This window comes from Sparus aurata, chromosome 8 (genome assembly GCF_900880675.1).
Source record: "Sparus aurata chromosome 8, fSpaAur1.1, whole genome shotgun sequence".
Classification (NCBI taxonomy): domain Eukaryota; kingdom Metazoa; phylum Chordata; class Actinopteri; order Spariformes; family Sparidae; genus Sparus; species Sparus aurata.
The window spans coordinates 14128651-14151187 of NC_044194.1; the positions used below are offsets into that span (position 1 = coordinate 14128651).

Genomic DNA, 22537 nt, shown 5'->3' on the forward strand with positions numbered 1-22537 from the left:
ATACACACAACTCAAACTGCAGCAAAAAGGAAGAGAAAAAAGCAAAAGAGCACACATCACAGACAGTAAACAGGGGTCTATTTTATTTTGAACGAGTCTTTTAATTAATGCATTTCAAGTACTCCAAAAATTACATCTCTTTGCACAATACAATTTGAAATCTTTTTTTTTTTTTAGTAAAAATGTTCAAAGTGAACAAAAATTTCCGATACTGTATAAAACACAGTGAACATTAAAATCAGACAGTAGTATTACTTTTTAATCTTGTGTTCTTTCGGCCTACATCACCTACAACATTTCAACTCAATTTGGACATTTTTCAGTGCACGTTTATCTAAAAACTTTTACCAAGACTACGAAATTAAAAAGAAAAGTAAATTTACAGGCATTATTCTTCTGCTCTTCTACCCAAACCATGCCACAGGATAACAAAGACAAAAATGAGAATGTAACATTAACTCCATCACCCTGAATTGTTTTTACCACTGATGATGGTGGAGAAAAGTATCATAAGCAAACTCCATTTCCACTAGCACATATAAGAACATAAATAACTTAGAAGAAAAGGAAAGTTTGTCACATATGAACATCTTTGAACAACTTACTCTGGAATAAGAATACAAAAAATGGAACAGATGTATCAAAATGTAATTTTCATTTTCAAATGAAATGCAAATTTTTCCCAAGTACTGTACAAGTTTACATGTTTAATTCTCCAGGCTTAACAGGTGTGATCCAGCCTGGAAGATGAAATTTTAAAAAGAGCTCCATTTTTGTACAGACATGAGAAGTTATAGCAACTGCCGACCCGCCTAGTTCATCTGCCATGTGAAATAAACTGTTAACTGTGAGACGCACAGTTTTCTAAACGTCCCCTCCAGAGCACATGTGGGATTATAACAAGCATCAGGTCAGTGTTGTAGGATATTAGTTGCGATTAGTATTGCATACATTTAGAAATCATAATGCCAAGATCAAATAAAGTCAAAGCACAAAAAGTGGAATATGTGATGCAAGATTCCCGAGCTTTTTAAGTCCGTGACAAACCTCTCGCCCACATCCCAAATCCTATTGGTGGGTGAAACGTTTGCAGGGTAAATAAAATCCCGGGATTTTTATGACCCAATCATGAAATCTCTCCGTTAGTGTCATCATGTTATAATTTTCCAAAGTGCCCCTCTTGCTCTGCTGTGGGTGAGGGGAGGAAGAAAAACACCTGAGGTCGACCATCCTTTTCGTTTCTTCCATTTAAGGTGGCTCCAGAAGCTTCACAGGTCGCTTCCTGTGATTAATAAAAACCTGTGCACAACGATCAGCTGTATAAAGTTATATGGCACGCTGATGTAAACTCACACGGACGCCTGCACTCATGAGCTCTAAAGGGGATCCAGTCCGAGAAGAAATCTGACCGGGAGATATCTGTGGGTGAGTTTTTTGAGAAGAAAAACGACAACAACAACGACAACAAAAAATTCAAAAGAAGCTGCTTGTTTCCTGTGAAACTAGTGAGCACACTGAGGAACGTGTGAATAGTGTGACAATACTGCTGCGTTACACTGATCCTTCCACTTGTTTTTAAGACTAACATTAATAGCTGTCAAAAGAAAAATAGTGTTGAGTGACATACAAACATTACAGACCTTGGTCAATTAATAGTCACATTTAATAAATGTGTCTGCATGCCCACATTGAAAAGTTCTTAGATTTCGCTATCTGAAGAATAACAGAATGATTTAATCTTACTTTTTTTTTTTTTTGTTTTGTTTTGTTTTGTTTTTACATCCACACCGGAGTCACTTTTAAATTTGTTTCCACACCCATGTAAACTAACTCTTTAACATAATACACTCTCACTTCTAAACTAAGCCACAGCAGCCTTCACGTCACCTTGTCTTCATATCTGAGCAGGTAGAATCATCATCATCACCATCATCAGTTAGTGGTTATTCATTCTTCATCATTAAAAGCAAATCGGTAAAGACAATTAAAGGTGAACCAAACGAGGTTATCTTCCCTTTCTGTTCCCGCATGACTCCTTACCTCATTTAGCTTGTTACACATGATGTTAGCAAGACAATTAAAAAAAAAGATGTAAAAGGGGATCTTGAACAAAGAAGGCCTGAAAAGTGGGATATGCTGACCTTGTTCGAATTCAAAATCTAGCAATCTAACGAAAGTGAAAGAGATCCACCTGATTGGACGACTGCGCAGAGAGCTCGCTAGCGTCACATCCTCAACAGCAACGTCCGAGGACCTCATCACAACCATCATTCCTTCAATAATGTGTTAAGAGTCCTGAGAGCACTAACCGAAAAATAAAAGAAAAAAAAGTGAAGAATTACACATTTACAGTAGAAGAAATAGTTTGTTTTCACTTATGATACACTAAATATGTACAGTCACATGCAGAAAGACTGTCTGCACGAGAGACCGGAGCCTGTGTCTTTTGCCGTTTGACATGTGTATATCACAAAAGTGCCGCAAATCCCCGCTGAGTGTCTCTCAATCCTGGCTAGAATGGCGAAAAAAGAAAAAGCACGGAACAATTCACCAGCAGCCACGGGCGTGTCACTCAAGAAGACGTTGCAATAGAACGAAAAACACATCACAGAATGTACTAAAGCTACACATGATTCCTTAACTCCTTGGCACTCCTTAAAGAAAAAAAAAAGGTGGAAAAAGATGCTAGATCACACTGCATTGGAAATGGCTGATGGTCGAGTCCACTCCACAAAGAGCCAATAAAGTTGCTAGATAATTGTTTTCTCTTTTTCACTGTGTCTGTTTTTGTCTGTAGATGGAGGATATGATGATGAGCAACAACCATGTCAGGCTTTTCTTTGGATGGAGTGACGCTTTTGTTTCCCACTGTAGGCACAAGGAGGAGCCAAGGCATTGGGGGGAGGGGGGCGGGATGCAGGGTCTCAGCGTCTCATCTGGCCCATCTGATAGTTCTCTCTCGGCTGACGGTGGTGCCTCTGGGGCTGCGCCTGCCGCTGAGGCTGCCTCTGAGCTTGCCGCTGGCCACCGTGCCCGCCGTGTCCGCCGTGCCCGCCGTGTCCGCCGTGCTGGTGGGAGTGCGGGTGCTGAGACTGGTGCTGCACCTGGGAGTTAGCATGCTGCTGCGCTCGCCGCCTCTTCAAAGTGCCTGTTAGGAGAGAGGCAGTTAATTGAGCTTGTTAAAAAGACAACCAAGTGCAGCTAAATTGTACCTAGCGACACTCTGCTACCGGTGCCCACAGTGTTAGAGATGAGCCTATTAAAATCTCGGTCATACACTGTGTCACCCTTGTGCGATATCAATTTGGCTGCATGTCAGATGATATGACGTTAAGGCACCGCTCTCTTGTTATGCAGCAAAGCAATCAAACAAGCTATGGCCGTGGTGCTGACACCACGATGAGGAGAGCATGGGCCAGTCATGGAAAAAGAGGGCATCGAAGCTTGTTGGTGTATTTTTTGTTATTTCACATGATATTCCAAATGGTTTGTTTCTTTCCTCTGTGACAGCCTAAAATCACATAGTGTACCGAGGCTTTAATGGGCATGGTAATAAAGAAGATGTTACTCCAGAGACTCAAGGTTTGTGTTGAGCTCAAAGGAAAATAAAATAAAATTAAAAAAAAAAACCACTGTGACTGGTGGAATCCTTCCATAAAAAGGTATATTTAGGTTGGTTGCTTACCTACAGAATATTCTATGAATAAGGCAGTGAATTGTGACCGCATCATAACATCATAATACTCACGAGTTCACATTTGCTCATGATTGTACATACACTAAGAACTGTGTCATTGTTTCTGATTTATGAGTTATCTTCACCTCGTCAGTTTTCAGCGACATAAAATGCTATTTACATGTGTACGAAATACGTGTATATGTGGACAGGGCCTAAAATTGTGAGATTAATTAACAGCAATGAAGCAAATTCATTAACAATTTGATTACAAACCTCATAGTGAACATACTCATAACCGAAGTATGTAAACATATTAAAAAAGGTATCTTTGTTTTTTCTAACTATGGATGTGACAGATGTAACAAATGGGCCATTTTATTTCATGGGATGGATGTAGTATCACAAACACTGTGAACACAACAACCCTAAAAAAACAACTGAACAAGTTTAAGAGCAGTGGAGTGGCAGGAGGTACATAAATAATGAAGAAATCCATGTAAACTGTGCTTACACTACTTCAGTAACATGGTTTGTCAGCCAACCTTTTAATGAATAAAGAATTCTTTTAGCTTTCTTTGCAAATCGCTGGACTCACCTGGAAGTGGTTTGGGAGGGGGGAGTTTGGGGTTACTGCTTGGCGTGTGCACACTGCAGATCTTAATGAAGCCAGCCATGAGCATGATGAGGGCAATACCCATTAACAACACTGCCCACCAGTGGGCCTGGAGAAGAGAATCAAGCACAAATTAACAACAATCGCCGAAAAAACTTAACATAATAAAAAAACTCCCCTTCTAATCAGAATCAAGTTACGTACCACAATCCACTCTGCAATGTTCTCATAGAGCTCTGGGTTGAAGATGGCCTTCTTCAGCCTGGCCAGCGGTCCATCTGCATCCACCAGACGGCACTTCATGAACACGTCGCAGTATCCCTTGAAGTCGTTGCAGGGCGAGCCGGCAGGCAGCGTGGTCACCTTCTTATTGAAGAAACGAGCCAGGCGCTCTGACCCCGTGCTGCTGCATGTGTTGGGATTCACTGAGGAAACGAATCACAGACAGTCAACACAATTACATGACAAAGATGAAAAAAGTTTAGATTACAAGGTGGGTAAAAAAAAATGACTCACTCTTCTCCATGCAGCACACATGGCAAAGCTCAGTCTCGTCTTTGCCATCTTGGCTGGCACAGGTGCAAGCCTCGAGCCCGTATTTCTCACAGATGGAGCCGGAGCAGCCCTGTGGGGGAGGAGCATGGGGGCAGGCGAGATCAGACACCGACTGTTATCAATATAAAGTTGCTATGACAACCAGTTCTACCAGGTGCGAAGTCTTGACCCACTCACCCCGTTGAGGCAGACTTGAGTCTCTCCATGGCAGGCTGTGAAGTTAGCCTTGGGCTCAGACGTAGGGCACTGGGGACTGACGCCATTACACATGCCCTGGTGAGCGCACTCCGACTCCTCTCTGCACTTCTCATTACGACCCTTGTAGGAACACTCATGTGTACAACAAGGACCCTGGCTGGGACTGGTGGGAAAGATCAGATGACAAATTGTCAAAAATGAGCTGGTAGATCATTAGAATGTTCAGGCAAACAAACACTGAAAGCGATGATCTACCTGCAGACTTTGTTGGGCTTTAACTTGCACTTCTTATTGTCTGCCTGGTTGGCGTCATAGCAGCACTGATCCCTGCATTGATCACTGTAGCCACAGTCGCACTCCTCTCCTGGCTCCACCAGGCCGTTACCACAGATGGGCTGGCCAGACTCTGTTTATGGAAGGAAAAAATAAACAGTCAGAATCTCAACACTGAACATGCTGTTTTTATACTTTGACTTCTTGCGCTGAGGACAACAAGAGTAGGGGAAATCATTTATAATGAAAACTGTCATTACAAAAACCAAGCAAACAAAGACAAACAACAAAGAGAATGAGCAGCTGAAATAAACAGGAAACATTAAAGTGTTTTTTAAAAAAAAAGAAAAGACAGACTCTTCAGAGAGCCCAATAACAATACACTCAAGAAACACTCCTCATCAGCTTGTTTGAGGAAAAGTGTAAAGCAGTGCGGGTGTACCGATAGATATTGGCATCAAAACACTTATATTTTCCAGTCGTATCAGCTAAGACGGATGTGCACAGGATTTTGAACAGAACGAGCAAAACAAATTAAGCTTTTAAGGAATGCCAGTCATATGGTTAGCAAGTGAATTAGTGGCTTTTAAGAATGTTTTTCTATGATGATGAGTTGACTGTTGTATTAAGCGTGAGAAAAGTACTTCAAACATTCCACAACACTGTCCAAATTCAGTCTGTAAAAATAACACTGGACTAAAGCCATTACCAGCCAATATGATAGTGCATCCCTAGTTGCCTGAATTAGTTCAGAAATAAGGCACTGGGGCTTAAATCTCTCGTCAGTAAAGGGAGAAGGAGAAACAGAATAATAATGTGGTTTGAATCTATAAAAAAAGACAAACAGAGGAACGTACCGACAAAACAGTTGCCCCTCTTTTTCTCCAGAACCTGGCTGATGTTGCGCACGCTACAGATGGAGAACTTATTATTGTTGAGCTTGTCTCCGGATGTAGCTCTTGCATACATTATATAATTGCCCTTCTCCTTCTTGTCTTGGCTCTTGGATTCTCCCGGGGTGCACTCGGATCCAGAGTCATGCTGAGAGCGAGAAAGGGGAAGAAAAATCTCAGGTTAAAAGCAGAAGGGACAAAGTGTATGAGCTTAATAAAATCCTTCACACCGTGCATGAATGTGTGGCACATCTAAGCAACTCACCGGGGAGCCAAAGTTGTGTCCTACTTCATGTGCAAAAGTGATATGAGAGACTTTTGGAGGTACGTGGGAGGCGTAGTTCTGCACAGTGATTATACCAGTGTTGAGAGACTTCTTTTTTCCATCTGAGTACAGCTTGCTTTTTTCACAGATGCCTCCAGAGCTCCCTGGGAATGAAAAGCACAAGTTGGAACAAACCTTCCAAACCACAGCCACGAAACATGAAGGGTTTTGCTCACTGGAGAGGGAGAATCAGATTAATGTCACAACAATTTTCGGATTACACATTCCAAGTGACATAATGGCTTACTTCAAAATGTAATGAGCCTGATTTATCAACATGGTTAGAGTACATGCTAAATTAAAATTCTGTTAGATGTACCTGGCAGGAGACGCATAACCTCCCACAGAAAATTAAAGTTTCCAACAGTGCAATATTTTTAAAAACTTCAAATTAGGGAGCCAGCGCAGAGAACATCTTAGCTGAGATTTCAACACATCAATCAGAGAGTGCATGAAACCTTTGGGAATCATCGCATCTGCATGTTGTCTGAGTTGATATTTAGAGCTGCAGTTGTTTCTCGTAACAGTCTGAATCAATTAGCATTTGAAATCTTAAATATGACTAACATTTTTTCTTGCGGTGGCGGCACAATGCAGATAAGCTACAATTAATTTATGTTGTTTTACCAAGAATAATCTTGGGTGTAAAGATCAGCTTATAATGAGCTTGCAGCCCAGTACAAACAATATGATGTTGTGTGTAATGTTTTAAAAATGTCAGCTCCTGTTTGCTATGGATGCAATCATATCTGGCTTTAAAAAAAAAAAAGGGCCCTTTTTTTGCACTCGCTTTTCACAGATGACATGCTGACTGTGTCATCATTCATTACCTGAGGGGGCTCCAACCCAGGCCAAACCCAACACCCCGTCATCAAAATCTCTGTCTGTGAAAACGTAGGCCAAGCAGTAGTCGTCATGGTTCTGCTCCGAGTTCAGTTCCAGGAACTTCTCAACCCCGATGTTGGCAAAGCGGAACGGGTTAGACCTGTCCCTCTCATCATTGGTGGTGTTTATCTACGACAGAGGATCAAGATGAGTTCAGGGGGAAATATGGACCAAATCTTGAACATAAACTTAAAATCAGTGAGAGACTTACCCTGATCCTTTTCACCATGAAGCTAATGTTGCGAATGCCCATGAAATCTGTGCCCTGATAGATGGCATCAATGGCCTTGACATGACTGGAGATCTGAAATAGCAAAACAACAGATTTAATCTATACTGTCTGCAGCTATGATGATGAAAACAATAAGTGTAAAGTATACATGTAGAATAAAGCAGTATATAGTAAGAAATTGGTTTCACAGATCAGTATTGGCTAGAAAGAAAACCTGAAATGAAAGTCTAATGCTTTCTTAACTGTTCGCTACAGTGTATTGAATGAGTCAGCCTGACAGTGTTGCAACATTGCTCTCCTTTACCACCATCCTGTCGACAGTACAATTATTCTGCGAGTGTGAATGTGAAAAATCTTTTGGGTGCTCAAGTAATTGACTCGGAGATCAGACAATGAGGCCGGCAAAACACACAAATTCACTGAGCTCCTAATGCAGCAAACCAGTCATCTCTGCACTCGTATTCCCAGAGAGCAGTGTACAAAAACGTTCAGGTTGCAGCATGTCATTTTTAGCTACACAAACAGACACCTTCTCTGGTTAAAATGATGGGTCGTATCAGCTGTCGCTATTAAATGCTTATTCCACGAGTAACCCGATCAAAGGCAAGCTACTGTCTGTGCTCAGACAAAGAGTTTTTATGTGGGAAAAACCTGCAATACCACTGAACAATCAGAGTGGACTGAATGTTTCTGCAGTTCAACAACTCCAACAGAGTGATACATCTTCTCTCTGGCAGATCGCGTCACGTCACTTTCAGGAGCAGAAACCTCCTGATTAAACTTTCATTCACATCATATCAATGATTTAAGTAGATAAACTTCATAGTTTTGAACCGCTGCTTTCAGTGTTTGGATCAAGTAGCTCAAAAGAAATAATGAAAATAACATTTTACAGTCAGCAACTGTTGTTTCAATGTGTCAGATACAGATTAAAACACAAGTATTGGATTAAACTGTATTAGCAGATACAAAATATTAATAACTGTGTAATCATTTTGTATAACCAGTTGGCCAGTAAATATTATTCTCTTCTTCTCTGCATTGTCAGATTGTTTGACACAAACATGACTATGTGTATGATGTGCACGGTCAGTAGGTTAGCTCATGTTAATGAACTTAGACATGTTGACTTGATTTATATAAAATATTTGAGGAGTAGAAATGCCACTTTTTTGTCTATTTTTTTTTTTACTTTTGAGAACTATACATATAGGCTTTCTAGCACAGAGTTAGATGAGAAGATTAACATCACTCACATGTTAACTAGCAACTGCCTGCAGCCAGTTGGCTTAGCTTATAATAAAAGGCACGGGGAAGGATCCAAACAAACTCTGTTTAAAAAAGGTAGCTTATCATGCCTACTACAACATCTCACAAAATTGGAACCTCTGATTGGAAAGGATGGTACTGATCTTCTAACTTAACTCTGGTGTATAAGTGAATACACATATTTCTAAAAACGTCAAAATACTAAAAGATACCATATTTCCATTGGAATTATAATTTCATGGACATTTGCTATCTGTTCTGTTGTGTGTTTCCAGGCTCTGAGATGAAATTTCACACAGCAAACCAGGCATTAGTGCGTACGTGCATTTAGAATGATGATTTTGTTCTGTAAGCGTTATGAGTCACCCCTTGCACTGAATAAGAGGTGTTATTATTCCAATACTAATTAGCCTTTACACTCTCAGATGTGAGTGCTGGTTAAAAATAAGCCCCTCCACCAATATCAGACAAAAATCCAACATACTGACTGTGTAAATCTAATTCTAATAGTACCACAGTGGCCCGTGTTAACTGAGTGACAGTGATTGGGTATTACCTGAGCAATGACAGCCTCTCTGGTCTTGTAGTACTTGTAGAAGAGGTGGTCAGTCTGAATGAAAAGCTGGCAGGTGTTCTTCTCGACCTGGGCCATCCTCCTCTTCCTCAGCAGCACGGGGTCATTAGAGCCCGCCTCAGTGTGGAGCTCCTGGTGTGAGCGGAGCCGGGGATGGAGAGCAGCAAACAGACAGTTGAATAAAACATATACATATAGCATTTTAAACCAAACACTGGCTAAATAAATAATGTCTAGTATTTTTAGGCTGTGGTTTTTCCCGCTGCAGTATGTTCATGAAGTGCAACTCTGCTAAGAACATATTGTGCTGTATATGTAACATACAAGATTAGGTGGGAAAAAGGGAAGGAATTATCAGAAAAAAGTAAGCGTTAAAATAAAGGAATGTTTTTGTTTGGAGAAACATATATTGGAAAAACACTATCAAATCTCAATCTAATTAATATTAAATTTTTTATAAATGTTTCCTCATGTCTTTGCCTGGAATAGGTAGATAAAAGTCACAACTTCAGTGACAATTACCATATCCAAACTTAATTGTTTAATACTTCTTTTTCATAAAGTTTTAATGTACAATATTTCAACAGGGATGATAATTTAGCATGATGCAATTTAGGGCATTACATATAGGGCAGATACATGAATTTCTCACTTTCATTAACACTGCAAGATACAGGGTTTTATGGACATTTTTGTTAATTTCTCAGGGAAAAATGTAAGGATCTTGATTTATGTAGTTTCTTTAAATCAGATTTAGGTGGCTGTATCTATGAGTGAGTCCAGTTTGATGTGGATACAAAGAAAATGCAGATATAGCAGATTTAAATGAGTTTTATTTGATAGTATATTAGGCCCGATTGTGTTTAAGGGGACTGCTGGGCTTTGGCGGAGGTATGCGCTCTACTGCTACATTCTATTTTTTTCCTTCAATTGAGACCAGCTTCTTGTTAGTCATGCAGGCATCCATTTATTGCGCTGAGAAAGATTATTGTCATCAATCAATATAACTTCAAACTGCAAACAGAGACCTAAGAAAGAGGCATCCATGGGTATCTCTGACCCCGACTAAGTGCTCGGAGACACTGTAAGGGTTTACTGTAGTGTGTGGTGATTTTCACCTTGGGTGGCTTGTCTATGGCGGAGGTTTGGTACTTCTTCATCCTTTCAAATACAGAGCTATCAGCACAGCCTCCCTCTGGGCCGTACTTGTGCGGGTAGTCTGAGAGAGAGGCAGACAAAACACTGTTAGGATTATGGGAGACAATGTTAGCTACTTAACCCCCTGAGTCACTCTATTTCGGGCGCTATTCATGATCAGCTAATGGATGTACTTACACGCCACTTGAGCCTAGCACTGCTATGTGAGCTGCTACTTCCCTGTCGCTCTCATTAGTGATTCCTCTCACATTTCTGTTTAATTTGCCCCTTAGCCACATACTATATGTACACAGATGATTTCAAATTAGGGGGTGCCAGTGTAGTGAAGTTGGTTTTGTGCTCACTATCAGTACCGACATTGTAAAGACTGCTACAATGAGCCAGTAGCCCCAGAGAAAGATCGTGTTACTCAGCTAATGAGCACCTCGGGTATCTGTGCTACCTGGAGGGCGATCACACCAGTCTGCCTCCCATCAGCTCAGCTGTCATAACCTTGCACTTCCATGATGATACATTTACATACACATGCGTCCAATTACATATTCTCTATGATGACAAGAAAATAGCTTGTCAAATCATTTGTGTAGCAGAAGTTGCTGGGAACTCACGTATATCATCTTCATGATAGATGACTGAGTGGAAAGGTACGTCTTTTCCCTCCAGGTATCTCTCAGTAGGCTCCACATAGTAGGTGCCGTGGTAGCTCTGAATGAAGCCCTCAAATTTACCATCCACAATGGCACCATGAGTCAGGGTACCTTTTTCACCTGGGATTTAAAATTACAGAGTTACAGGTGTCAGGGGATTCACAAAAAAAATAAGGCATTTCTGTACAAGACAAACAGAAAACAGCAGATATGTAAAAACGAGTTTATTAAAATTTGATGGACTGCCTTACCGAAGATTTCTCCAGTGTAGATATGAGAGGTATCAAATGGAATCTCTTCTCCTGAAACGTCCACTTTCAAATCTTGGGCAAACAAGGTTGTATCCCTCTTCATTCGCAAGTTAAAATGCCTGAAATCATTAAATTACATTTCAGGCAACAGGAAAACAAAAGACAGTCGGTTGTATGTGATGACACAGGTTACAATGTGAGAAAACAGTGCTATCTATACCGCAAGGAGTTTGTTTCTCTGATGTCCCAAAACTGTCTGCTGATATTATTCATGTCACAGAGTGTGCGCCTATGGATTTGGGTGTGGATCTGAATTTGGGAAGTAAGCAATATTCACAGACCCTTTGAGGAAAAGGAGAATGCAAATGAAGAATGCGAATGAAAGGGGGAAAAGGGTGAAAAGAAGGGCATGGTTTTGCTGAAAGAAAACAGCGATGCTGTTTTTTTGTTACACAAGGGGAACTGCAGGCTTTATCTTACAACAGAGGAAACTGAAAATCAGGGCATCTTGAAACAATGCTGGATTTTGTTGATCATACATATGTAAGAGAGAAACAATGATACTACAGTATACCTTGGGTTTCCAATGACACCTAAACAGTGCTCTTATTGTATCCTCATTTTGTGTGTAAGTTACTGTCCTGTAGGTTAGACACAGAGCTTAAATTCACAGCAAAAGAAAAAAAACCGCAGTTGTTTTCTGTTACCACTTAATCTCATTGAAAACGCCAGGTACATACACAAAAACCAGCAAGCGAAGGGTGGACTGGCTGCTGCAAATTAACTGTAAGGATTTGACTTGTGTCTCCAACTTTGTCAAGAATTCAAAGGAAAAGAAGCTGACACATTCCTGATTTTCAAAGGAACAGACATCTTCCTTCCGCGTGTTTGTTTGCACAGCTCTTATCGTTCTCTTCCCTATTAAGCAGCATTGGAGTTTGGGAACAGCAGGCCTGCTACAGGCAGGACGGTAAACAGCCTTTGCCAAGCTCACAGCCAGATGGTCTTGACTTTGTCATACAGAGTGTAGACACTTTCTATCACACAACACTGAGTCTTAATAAAGCTGTACGATATGGTTTCTTACATCTGGAAAAACCCAATTTGTAGGTCAGAACATCTCTGTTGCAGTAAAGTACAATAATGATCTTTTATCACAACTTTTATGATCTGGACATTGCACTTGGGACTATTGTGATTTCGGTGATATTTCAGTTAGCTGCGCAGCTCCAATACTGGATAAAGAACCATGACATGGACAATAGGTGTTCTATGATTGGTCTTCTATACCTTGAGGAGGTTCCCACCCAGGTATCAAGTGTACACAAACACCCTGAAAATACCTAGTCCATCAAAGGGCTAAGACATACACACAAACACTTGAATAGTTTCTATTTCACCTGACCTGGATGTACTTAGATTGTTGCAGGAAATCCAAACAAATCTAACTGGGGTTGCAACTAATAATCCTTTTCATTATTGATGTAACGGCCGACTAAGCTCCACAAAAAAATCGTCCAATTGTTCGGTCTATATAACATCAGAAAACAGTATAAACAAATGCCTTCTCAAATTAATGTTCAGTTGCTTGTTTTTGTCCCAAGCCCAAAAATGATCAGTTTACAATCACACAAGACAAAGAAAAGCAGCAAATCCGACCATCTGAGAAGCTGGAACTGGAGATTGTTTGGTGTTTTTGCTGGTTAATATTCGATATATCAGCCATAGTTATCATTTTAGTGCTAATGGAAGACACCGAAAAAAAAAAAAAAAAGGCTGAGAATTAAAATATGTCTATGCCAATGACTGAATGTGAAGCCTCTGATATGTCTTTGATTTCATAGAACAGGATTAAATGTAAATAACTTTTAAGCACACTGCAAATCTCTGCTACAGCTGGCCTCCACCTTCAATGATAAACACCATAAGCATATAGGATGAGCTTTGCAAAGAGATAAGCAGACACGTAAATAAAAGGTTAGATGAGAAGAAATAAAAATAGACAGAGATCCAGACAGAATTTCCCTTTAGATTAATATCTAGTGAAAAAAAAGCTGACAAACCTTCCATGGGCATGAAAATCTAAATGAAGGAACTTGTCTTCGTGAGAGAGCGCCCTCTTGGCCCTCTGATGGTTGCTGTGCACAAGCTCTGTGTCATAGGACAGGCCTTCATAGTGACGGATGTACTTGTTCAGGGGGTTTCTATAGTGTCCTAAGGAAAGAGGAAGAGAAGAACTCCAGTTATCAGCAAAAAAGATAATCCATAGAATTTAGGTAAACACAGGCATCCCAGGTGTATGGATACAATTCATGAAAGGTAATATAAAAGACAAAATATACATTATCAAATGTTTGGGAGAAAATACTATCATCCAAATCTGTAAGTTTCTAATAGCTTTGGTACTACAGTGTGTTTGTCCTATCAACTCATTTCAGCAGATGGTACACTTGTTTTGTATGTTCAGCAACACATCTCAAGCATCAGAACACAAATGTGGGCATCTACAGTGATATTAGAATAAAAAAGTGACTTGTAGAGTAAATAACTAATGCATGGTACATGTTAGGAGAATTAAGTGCCTAAAAAATAATTAACATTTAAGGAAAATCCTTTCAAGTCAAATGGATGCCAGTTTGTGAGCTGCACTCAACAACAGCCCTCAGCATCACAGCATTATTATTTCGCCACCAGAAGAGTGGGTGGTGGGCTCGAAGGCAAAAGATTCTCGAGCACCTCCACCCATTTCACTAACTGCTTCACATGGAAAAGCAGTCTCTTTAGGAAAAACATAGTAATTTTGTTAAAGCCATTTAAACCCTTCCGAAAGTTACTTTGCATTTTGATGTTTACACATCACTTGTGTAACTGAAAGGACAGACCGTTGCCCCATAACATAAACCAAAAAGAAAGCACTTTCAGAGAATACTGAATATGTAATTAGTACTGTCTGACAGGTAATTATGCCTGACTAGTGAGCCTTAAATTACAGGATTCAGTGTAACCAGTGCACAAAATTAGCACCAGCCACACAACTCAAATGCTGGTAACGTTTGTAAGCGGCTGGTTGATTTTCTTCAATCACCAGCCAAATAAAACAATAGTTGTCTAAGGAGTTGCAGGTTTAATGAGAAAATCCACTCACCATTTGGCATGTAGACGAATAAATGGCAGTGTAAGTATGTAACAAAGCTGAGTAGGTAGACCAGACCAGCTAGTTCTCTGTTCATGTGGTGTATGAAATATTTAGGTGCTAGCATTAAATTTTTCATTAAGGTGACTATGAGAAGTGAAGGCCATGACTGTTCTGTAATATCATAATTTCTGAAGATCCTCAAAAAAATAAGACACAAATGAGATTACCGGTGACTTCATTTGTGTGATCACACAAAAACAACAGAAATATTCAGAAACCCACAAAAACAACATTAGAAGTGATAAAACTGTGTGGTAGAGCACCACCGAGTTCATCTTGAGATGTTAATTTTCCATCACAAGAAGGCCTTACTGTGTGAAAAAGTTGAGATTGCTACTTTTGTACAGTTTGACAAAGGCTCCAGCTTGAGGTAAAAAAAAATAATAACTCGATTGCTTGATATAAATATAAACTCTACAGCTGGAGACTTGCGCAGAAGCGAACTGGAGTCGTATATGGCTAATTTCATTATTGTGGTGTAATATTTGAAACTCCAGCTGCGGTATATAGCAGGTGTTTGAAGCAATACGTACATCGCTAGTCGATACAACATTTTACGAAGAGGCCATTCCGTCCGTCCCCCCCCCCAAAATATCGAATTATTACGCAATGTTGAATCCAGAGTTACTGTGGCTCACATTAACTTAAATCACTGAATACCGAGAACGGCACAAATTGCAGCCTTGACCAGCGACCAACACAGGAAACTGAATTACGCCAGCAAACATTTAAACTTGTGCCACATAAATTATAAAACGCTGACACGTTGCAGGGAACATAATGTCAGTGGCTAACTCTCGCATTTTAAGACATAAATCGTTACATTAGCACATCCAGCGTTAGCTAGCACAGAGCTAACGGTCCGTTCACACAGTCGGCATCTCCCGTCTTCTCATAACAATGGCTGTCGGCGCTATTCGCACGACAACAACAAAACCGATCCAACCCCGACAGCAAAAACGTTGACAACACACTGAAATAACTCAGCAATATCGGTTTGTTTCAATCGACTGCACCAATCCGTGTACAGCTGAGCGCCGCGTATCATTTGTTAGCTTCAAGTAATACGGCAAAAAAGGGTGCAGTCCTCTTCATAACAAGCAGGCCCTGCTGATCCCTCCTGTTAGCTAACGGGCTACCAGCCGTTCTGCTCCTCTCAGCCGCTGCTTTCATGGATCCAACACAACTTATAGGCTTTTTCTGTGAAAATGCCTCACTCACCTTGGGTGCAGTTTAGTAAGTAGACGAAGAGGACAACTTTGAGAAGAAGCATATCTGCCAAATCCATTGTTAGAGCATTGATACCGTTTTCACTTTATTGTCCTACTTAGATAGGCGCAGACGCCCTGTGTGTTTATTGCACCTTCCTCTCATCGCCTCCTCACTCTCCAGCGCCGTGACGTCAGACGCAGGGCAGCTTGGCATCCCTTCCCCCAAATGCATCCATGATCCAGGCCTGCATACATTACAGTCCGCCCAGGCACAGCTACACTAGAGCCTGGGTGGGATGAAATGTGTGCAATGTATACATCTTTTCTTTTCCGCCATTACAGGCACACCAGTAAACACGCAGATAATGCCAAAGAAGTCTTTTAATAATTCAGAGTCGCAACATTACATCAAAACAGCTCTTACATTGTACATGTTAGAATTGCTCAGTGACAGGTTTGTGTTGACACCTTCTGTTGATTAATGGATCAACAGAAATTAATGGGTAACCGGTCTGATGATTAATGAATAATTTGAGTCATCTTTAAACAAAAGTGCTAAAACATTCACGAGTCCCAGCTTCTCAGTATGTGATGTTTGTTGTTGTTGTGAGCTGCATAATTTTAGTTTTGGACTAAACAAGTAATGATATCATGATGTTATGACATCGTGGGCTCTAGTGAACTGAGATAGGTTTTTTTTTTTTAGTTGCTATTTTCTGGCATTTAATCGATCGTTGATAAATAATGAAAATAATCATTAAATGCAGCCCCCCTTATTTTCTTTCTTTCTTAGTATCCAAGGGATGATGTTTCTGGCAGACTGGTAGCAAAAACTGCATATTTATAGACATATTATTACAGTTAATACTTGTATAACAAACTCATGGAGCTTTCATATCATAAACAGCTAACTAAATGTGATTTTTCGTTGCTTGGCAACCCAAGATCGTGAGATAGTGTTGCCAAAGAAAAGGAGACACCATGAGTTTGGCGTTGTGGTTGGATCCTGTCATGCATCAGCTCTGATTTTCCAAAGCAAGCTATTTCTGATCCTGGCAGTTCGTAATGATGATCTTCATCTCATGATGCACCTCTTTCTGTTGAAGGCAGCAGTTTGCAGAATGTTAATGTTACGTGTTCGCAAGGCACACTGCTTGACAGAACATTCCCCATATACTCATAATGGCTTAAATCTGAGTGTTTGAAATGGACATATCCACATCTGTTTTAGCAGCAAAGTCTTGTCAGTCAGTTGTTCTGTGTCTGTTTATTCCAGACGAGCTCCTCTGGCTCCAGTAGCCACCACATGACACACCTCCACATCAGCCCCCAGTTTCTGAAGCTCATCCAGCCAGATCTGTTGCTTCTGGGACAGCCGATCACTGGGCCCCTTCACCTCCACCACCTACAACAAGATGTCACATGTCACATTGCATGTGGCAGTATAATCCATATAACCAGACTTAAGATGGTCAACGAACTACAAAGTGTCTGAATCCACACTCAAAGGAAAATATCTTATTCAAAGAGCCAGATGTGGCATGATCTTACTTTGTAACTGTTGTTCGACGTGTTCCACACAACTAGATCAGGCAGTCCTGCACGGCAATGTCTGTAGTCTTTTGACATTCGTGAGATCACACCGCCCAAGAAGGCTCCACCCATGCACGATACCAGAGACTGCAAACAGAATATAAAAGTGTGTATGTTAGTACTATGTTCGATGATGCATTAGTACAACAAAACACCATATCCAAGTTATTTATCAAAGTGTATCAAGGTATACTTTGCAGTGGGATGGTTGTAGTTCATTTGTCACATTATACGATAGATAATGCAAACTTAAATGTATTTATTATGGTAAAATAAATACCTCACTGTCAGCACAGATCATCTTTGTAATGGTGGAATTTATGGCTAAGTTGTTGTATGGAATTCGATTTTACAGGTGCACCTAATAAAGTGGCCACTGTGTGTATATTCACAAGAGTGACAGTGAATACCTTTGCCTGCTGAAGGGATGAGAAACGCTCCCAGTTGACCAACGAACACACTTTACCCTCCTGGGACGTCCAGACATCTTCCAGCATGCCATGTAACGTCTCTACAGATGCCTCGCTGAGTAACTGCACACGACACTCAATCGCCTCTTTTCTGTTCTCATAGAAACAATCAGTGTAAAGATCCAGTGGACATGTCTGTGAGAGGAAAGGAAGACAAGTTAAACAGGTATAGATGAACAGATATCCTACAAATATTGTATACGCAAAGCGTACTTTACCTGGTATGGATTTCTGAAAACATCTGGAATACCCTCCATAAAAATTATGTCCCACAGCAGAAGGGCAAATAATGTTGAGAATGTGGAGCCCTCGCCATGGATCCCTATTATGTTAACAATAGCAATACAATGTTAATGTGATAAAAGGATAAAGAAAAGTTTTTTCTGAAGCACAACTTCTTACCTTGGTCAAAGCCTTGTTGGTGGTAATGTGCTAAGCACAGGTCTTCAACAGAGCCTATTGCAGTGGCATCACCACTCTCTTCCCCTTCTCCATTTGCAGGTATAAGAAACCTAGATTTCCCCATACCCCCTTCATGAGGAAACAGTTGTCCTCGGATTGTCACCTGGATAGAAAATTACATTTATTATTCAACATATATTCAACAGTTTACACTTTGTTTTCCCTCCAGAAATCCCAATACTGACTAAACTCACATGCTGGACATCTTGGACTTGTATCGTGGGAAGTTCTCTTAGTTGCAGGCGATATTTCTTGCAGCTGGCAGACTCTTTCATCCTCACAGCTCTCTGATGGAGAGACAGTTTATGTCCAGTTCGCACCAGAGGGTCTAAAAGCCCATCTCTGATCACACAAATTGCCTATGACAGACAATTCAAGACAGTTATTACTGAGAACAATGTCAAAAAGAAACTTCATTGAGGAAAATGTCTTAAATTGGTAAATGAAACCACAGAAACTGGTGCTGACTTGATCAGGTTTTTTAAGGTGCTGGTGGAGGTTTAGTGCCAGTCGATCCCACCACCGCCCTCGGCTGTCAAGACAATAAATGGACTGCGACAGTAAGGACCGGAGCTCATCTGTTGCTTCCTGTACCACAAAAGTAGACACATACCATCTTTAACTGTGACATACATTTAACTTCAGCTTGTATTTATATGAGAGTGTGAGCAGGTATGTTCAGAAAACCTCATAGCGACGTAGCCTCTGCAAGATCTCCACCCCTCTGGATAAGATACGAGTGTAAGCCCATCCTGTGGTGAAGCTGCGCAGAAACACAGGCAGCTCCTCCTCGTGACTGTCCAACACAATAATGATAAGAATGTTAACAAGTGTCCAGGGAGTCTGTATCTCTTTTTTAAATCTCAGAAAACCACAAGATTTATGTCACCTGAGGTCATGTTTTTTCCTCAGCTCCTGCCAGGCACTTTTGGTGGCAGTGTAAAGCTCCATGGCCTCTTCCCACTGACCTCCCTGCATAGCTGAGGCTACCTCCAGCAGGGCTCGCATGGATGCTTCATATCTGGTGTGATGGACAGAATCATGAGCATTATTTCTGGCTATCCTGAATATATTAAAAACAATAGACTCAATGTATCTCTTTTGGTGAATGTTTACCTGATGAGATCCTCTCTGTCCTGGAACACCTTCGCTGTACGCTGCACTGTGTAATCTGGGAAGGCCAGACGTCCTGAGTTGACCAGCAGGATGGTGAAGAGCTGGTTCTGCCCACCAGCTGCCATTTCTTCCTCGTCCATGGTGTCCGTCAGAGAGAAGAGTAGCAGGATGCGAGAGAAGACAGCACGAGGACCTCGACACAGGCGCACACAGGAGCCAGCGAGCTGCTTTGCCCTTTCGGGTTAGAAAGAACAGGGGTGTGACCATTACTGCAATACTTGTACTGTCAATGAGCACAATGTATTCAATCATCTCACCTTTTGAGAATGACAGCCCCAATGTTGTTCTGAGCAGGAGAAACAGAGAAGAAGGACTTTTGCCTGCTTAGACGTAGAAGTCCCTCCATTAGCTGCTGTTTCTGAGTCCCAGCATTGCCCAGATGGAAAGTCTTAGCAAGAGCTTTGAGTTCAGGAGCAGGCAGGAGATCCAGGGCTTCCCCTAACTCCTGAAGGTCGCTCTCTTTGATATATAGGAATAGCACAGGATGGCATTAACAGGAGAAAGGGTAAAGGGTTTGGCATGATGTGGTGTTTCAGCATCATAACATATACATTTTATTTGGAAGAAAACGGGGGCTGAAAGATGAATTCCATCCACAGTCTGGGGAGCCATTGTTGATAGTTATATACCAATTCCATCAATCCAGCTAATGTCTAAGCAGTGAAACATGTTGTGCTGAGTAGCATGGGGGCAAGAACCTACCCCAGCATGCACATTCCACATCATATTCCCTAATTTTCCCTCCCTCCCATTTTCCCTACCACCATTGTTTAACAGCAATTACATATCAGGAGGGGAAAAGTACGAAAAAGTGAATTGAAGCCAAATTTTCATGTAATTCTTAAAAATAAATATATAAAGATTTAACCAACACAATCCTAATCAACTGCAATTACAGCAGTCACGACAAAGACCAGGTGCATCAAAATGTCAAATGATATAATGAGGGATCATTTACCTGATTCTAGAAAACCACCTTCAACCAGCTCCTGAGCAACAGGTCCCAGATCACTGCATATCTCTTCATAATCCAGTTTATTTACTTGGAGCCACTTCAGTTTCCTCTGGAAGAGTCTCACGTACAGCTTCTGCCCCATGACTTTTTAGAGGAAAAATACACGTTCGGAATGAGGCATTACTTTACATGCTGAATTACAATAAGTGAGTGATTTTTAAGCATACCTGAGAGCTTCTCAAACGTATGTACAAGTGACATGTCATGCTGGTCGAACAACGCCCTGTCGTCCTCATTCTTCAGGACAGCCTGTAGCACGGTCCGGAAGTTACGGAGATAGTAGGGAAGCTGTGAGGTATGAGAGCTGTCGACAGCCTGGTCAGTAGTTGAGTTCTCAGCACCAGACTTTGGCACTAAGTCACTATTGATCGCTGCAGCACTTTTTCCCTCTGAGCTCTGAGGGGGGTCACAGGTAGTGGTAGTAGAAGGTACCTTAGTTTTAAGCTGGTCCACATCAGTCATCTCTGCTATACTTTCTGTAGACATCACCTCCTCTGGCTCTCTGCTGCTCCCCTCATATTTTGCTTTCTTTTTGGAACCAGACACTCTGCCAGTGGATGTTTGTACTTTTTTTCTTTTTGCTAGCTTGGAGGAAGAAGACTGCAGCTTCGATGTAACTTGTTTTTGAAAAGTGGCTGATTTAGATGCACTGTGCTCAAGATTATGCCTTTTTTCTGACTGTGACAGATCTCCCACAGCTGTTGGAGTGTCTGTACAAGTTGCTGTGAGGTCAATGACAGAATCTTTCTGGTCTTCTAAACTCGGAATCAGAAGATTTTCTTTCTGTGAGCTGCTGAGGTTCTCAGAATATATCTCTTTTTCAGAATACTTTGGTGCATTTCTATCCTCTGTCTGTTTCCTCTCTGGTGTCTTGTGATATTTCCTAGATAACTTGGAAGAGAGACTTCCAAGGTCGATCGTCCTGACAACAGCTTTACTTTTTATCTCCCGTGGTGCCTGCTGGTGGTTGTTCTTTTTGAAATAAGGGCTGGTCTTGGTCTCTTTAACTTCTTCTTCTTCCTTATTTCGATCCAGCTCTGGGGACTTTGGAGGATTCCTGCTGGGTGACAGCTGGATCCTTGGCACAACACTATTACTTGCTGAGGCGGGACTGCTGTCTCCTCTCTCAAAGTTCTGACATTGCAGATCAATGTGCTCATTGATCTTGAATCTTGGTACCAACTGGCCACACAAGGGGCATGCTAGCTTGGGTGGAGGCTGACTGCTGAAGAACGAGGTGATTGGAGTTGTGGTGGCAGCAGCACTGGCAGAAATCCCAGCTTGGACATTGCCTTTCTTCTTATTCTTGGACAAAGACAAACTTCGCTTGGGTTTGTCTTTGTTGCCTCTCTCGGTCATGATACAAGTGGAAGTGCTGTTGCTCGCTGAATACCCTTTCTCGACAGTTTTCTTCTTAGCATACTCCGAGGAGAGTTATAGTAACGCTATGGCTCTGTTTAGCTAACGTGAATGATAACTTTGCCCAAATTAAAAGCACTTATTTAAAATAAGTGACACATCTGTAGCGTTTGGTACCTCACACATGAATTTGAAAAGCCCGAAACATTAATGTAAATAATGTCAATGTGTGAAAAACATCAGCTAACATACCGGTAGCGTACTGGTAGCAATCAGAGGAGCTGCACAGTAACAACAATCCCGCTTCTCAGGCACAACCAGCGGAGCGCAGAATGCCTTTAAGGCTGTAGTAATCGATCCTAACTACATCGATATTTTCTCAACCACTTAAAAAGCAATGGTAAAATACAAAAATAAATAAAAGCAAACAAAAATCGGAGATCATTTATATGTGTATGTGATTTATTTATTTATTTTTATTTAAGTTAATGGTAATAAAATGC

General features: G+C 41.0%; 2 protein-coding genes across 2 annotated transcripts; both read right to left on the bottom strand.

The window, feature by feature from the left end:
- Window positions 1–61: 61 nt before the first annotated feature.
- On the bottom strand, window positions 62–16148 carry LOC115586332 (disintegrin and metalloproteinase domain-containing protein 10-like). The gene is made up of 16 exons (XM_030425284.1): window positions 15970–16148; window positions 13616–13766; window positions 11553–11671; window positions 11263–11421; window positions 10615–10715; window positions 9479–9628; window positions 7633–7725; window positions 7367–7550; window positions 6477–6640; window positions 6176–6359; window positions 5301–5451; window positions 5025–5208; window positions 4809–4917; window positions 4497–4717; window positions 4275–4401; window positions 62–3148 (listed from the first exon to the last, which is right to left on the bottom strand). The coding sequence occupies exons 1-16, from the start codon at window positions 16034–16036 to the stop codon at window positions 2925–2927; spliced, it is 2388 nt and encodes a 795-aa protein (XP_030281144.1). The 5' UTR covers window positions 16037–16148; the 3' UTR covers window positions 62–2924.
- A 174-nt stretch (window positions 16149–16322) lies between these two features.
- fan1 (FANCD2 and FANCI associated nuclease 1) lies at window positions 16323–22375 on the bottom strand. The gene is made up of 14 exons (XM_030425283.1): window positions 20843–22375; window positions 20619–20759; window positions 19918–20119; window positions 19601–19834; window positions 19374–19505; window positions 19172–19280; window positions 18953–19072; window positions 18679–18843; window positions 18425–18587; window positions 18241–18344; window positions 17963–18157; window positions 17511–17639; window positions 17275–17364; window positions 16323–17056 (listed from the first exon to the last, which is right to left on the bottom strand). Exons 1-14 carry the CDS (start codon window positions 22032–22034, stop codon window positions 17000–17002), a joined length of 3033 nt encoding a protein of 1010 aa, XP_030281143.1. The 5' UTR covers window positions 22035–22375; the 3' UTR covers window positions 16323–16999.
- Between the last annotated feature and the right edge of the window lie 162 nt (window positions 22376–22537).

Coding starts and splice junctions, on each gene's coding strand:
- LOC115586332 (XM_030425284.1), bottom strand. CDS start 16,036: ATGGATTTGGCAGATATGCTTCTTCTCAAAGTTGTCCTCTTCGTCTAC. Junction 6,641..7,366: donor CTGGGTTGGAGCCCCCTCAG/GTAATGAATGAT, acceptor TTTCATTCCCAG/GGAGCTCTGGAGGCATCTGT. Junction 5,209..5,300: donor AAGCCCAACAAAGTCTGCAG/GTAGATCATCGC, acceptor CTTTCCCACCAG/TCCCAGCCAGGGTCCTTGTT.
- fan1 (XM_030425283.1), bottom strand. CDS start 22,034: ATGACCGAGAGAGGCAACAAAGACAAACCCAAGCGAAGTTTGTCTTTG. Junction 19,835..19,917: donor GGGGCTGTCATTCTCAAAAG/GTGAGATGATTG, acceptor CTAACCCGAAAG/GGCAAAGCAGCTCGCTGGCT. Junction 19,506..19,600: donor GACAGAGAGGATCTCATCAG/GTAAACATTCAC, acceptor CCATCACACCAG/ATATGAAGCATCCATGCGAG.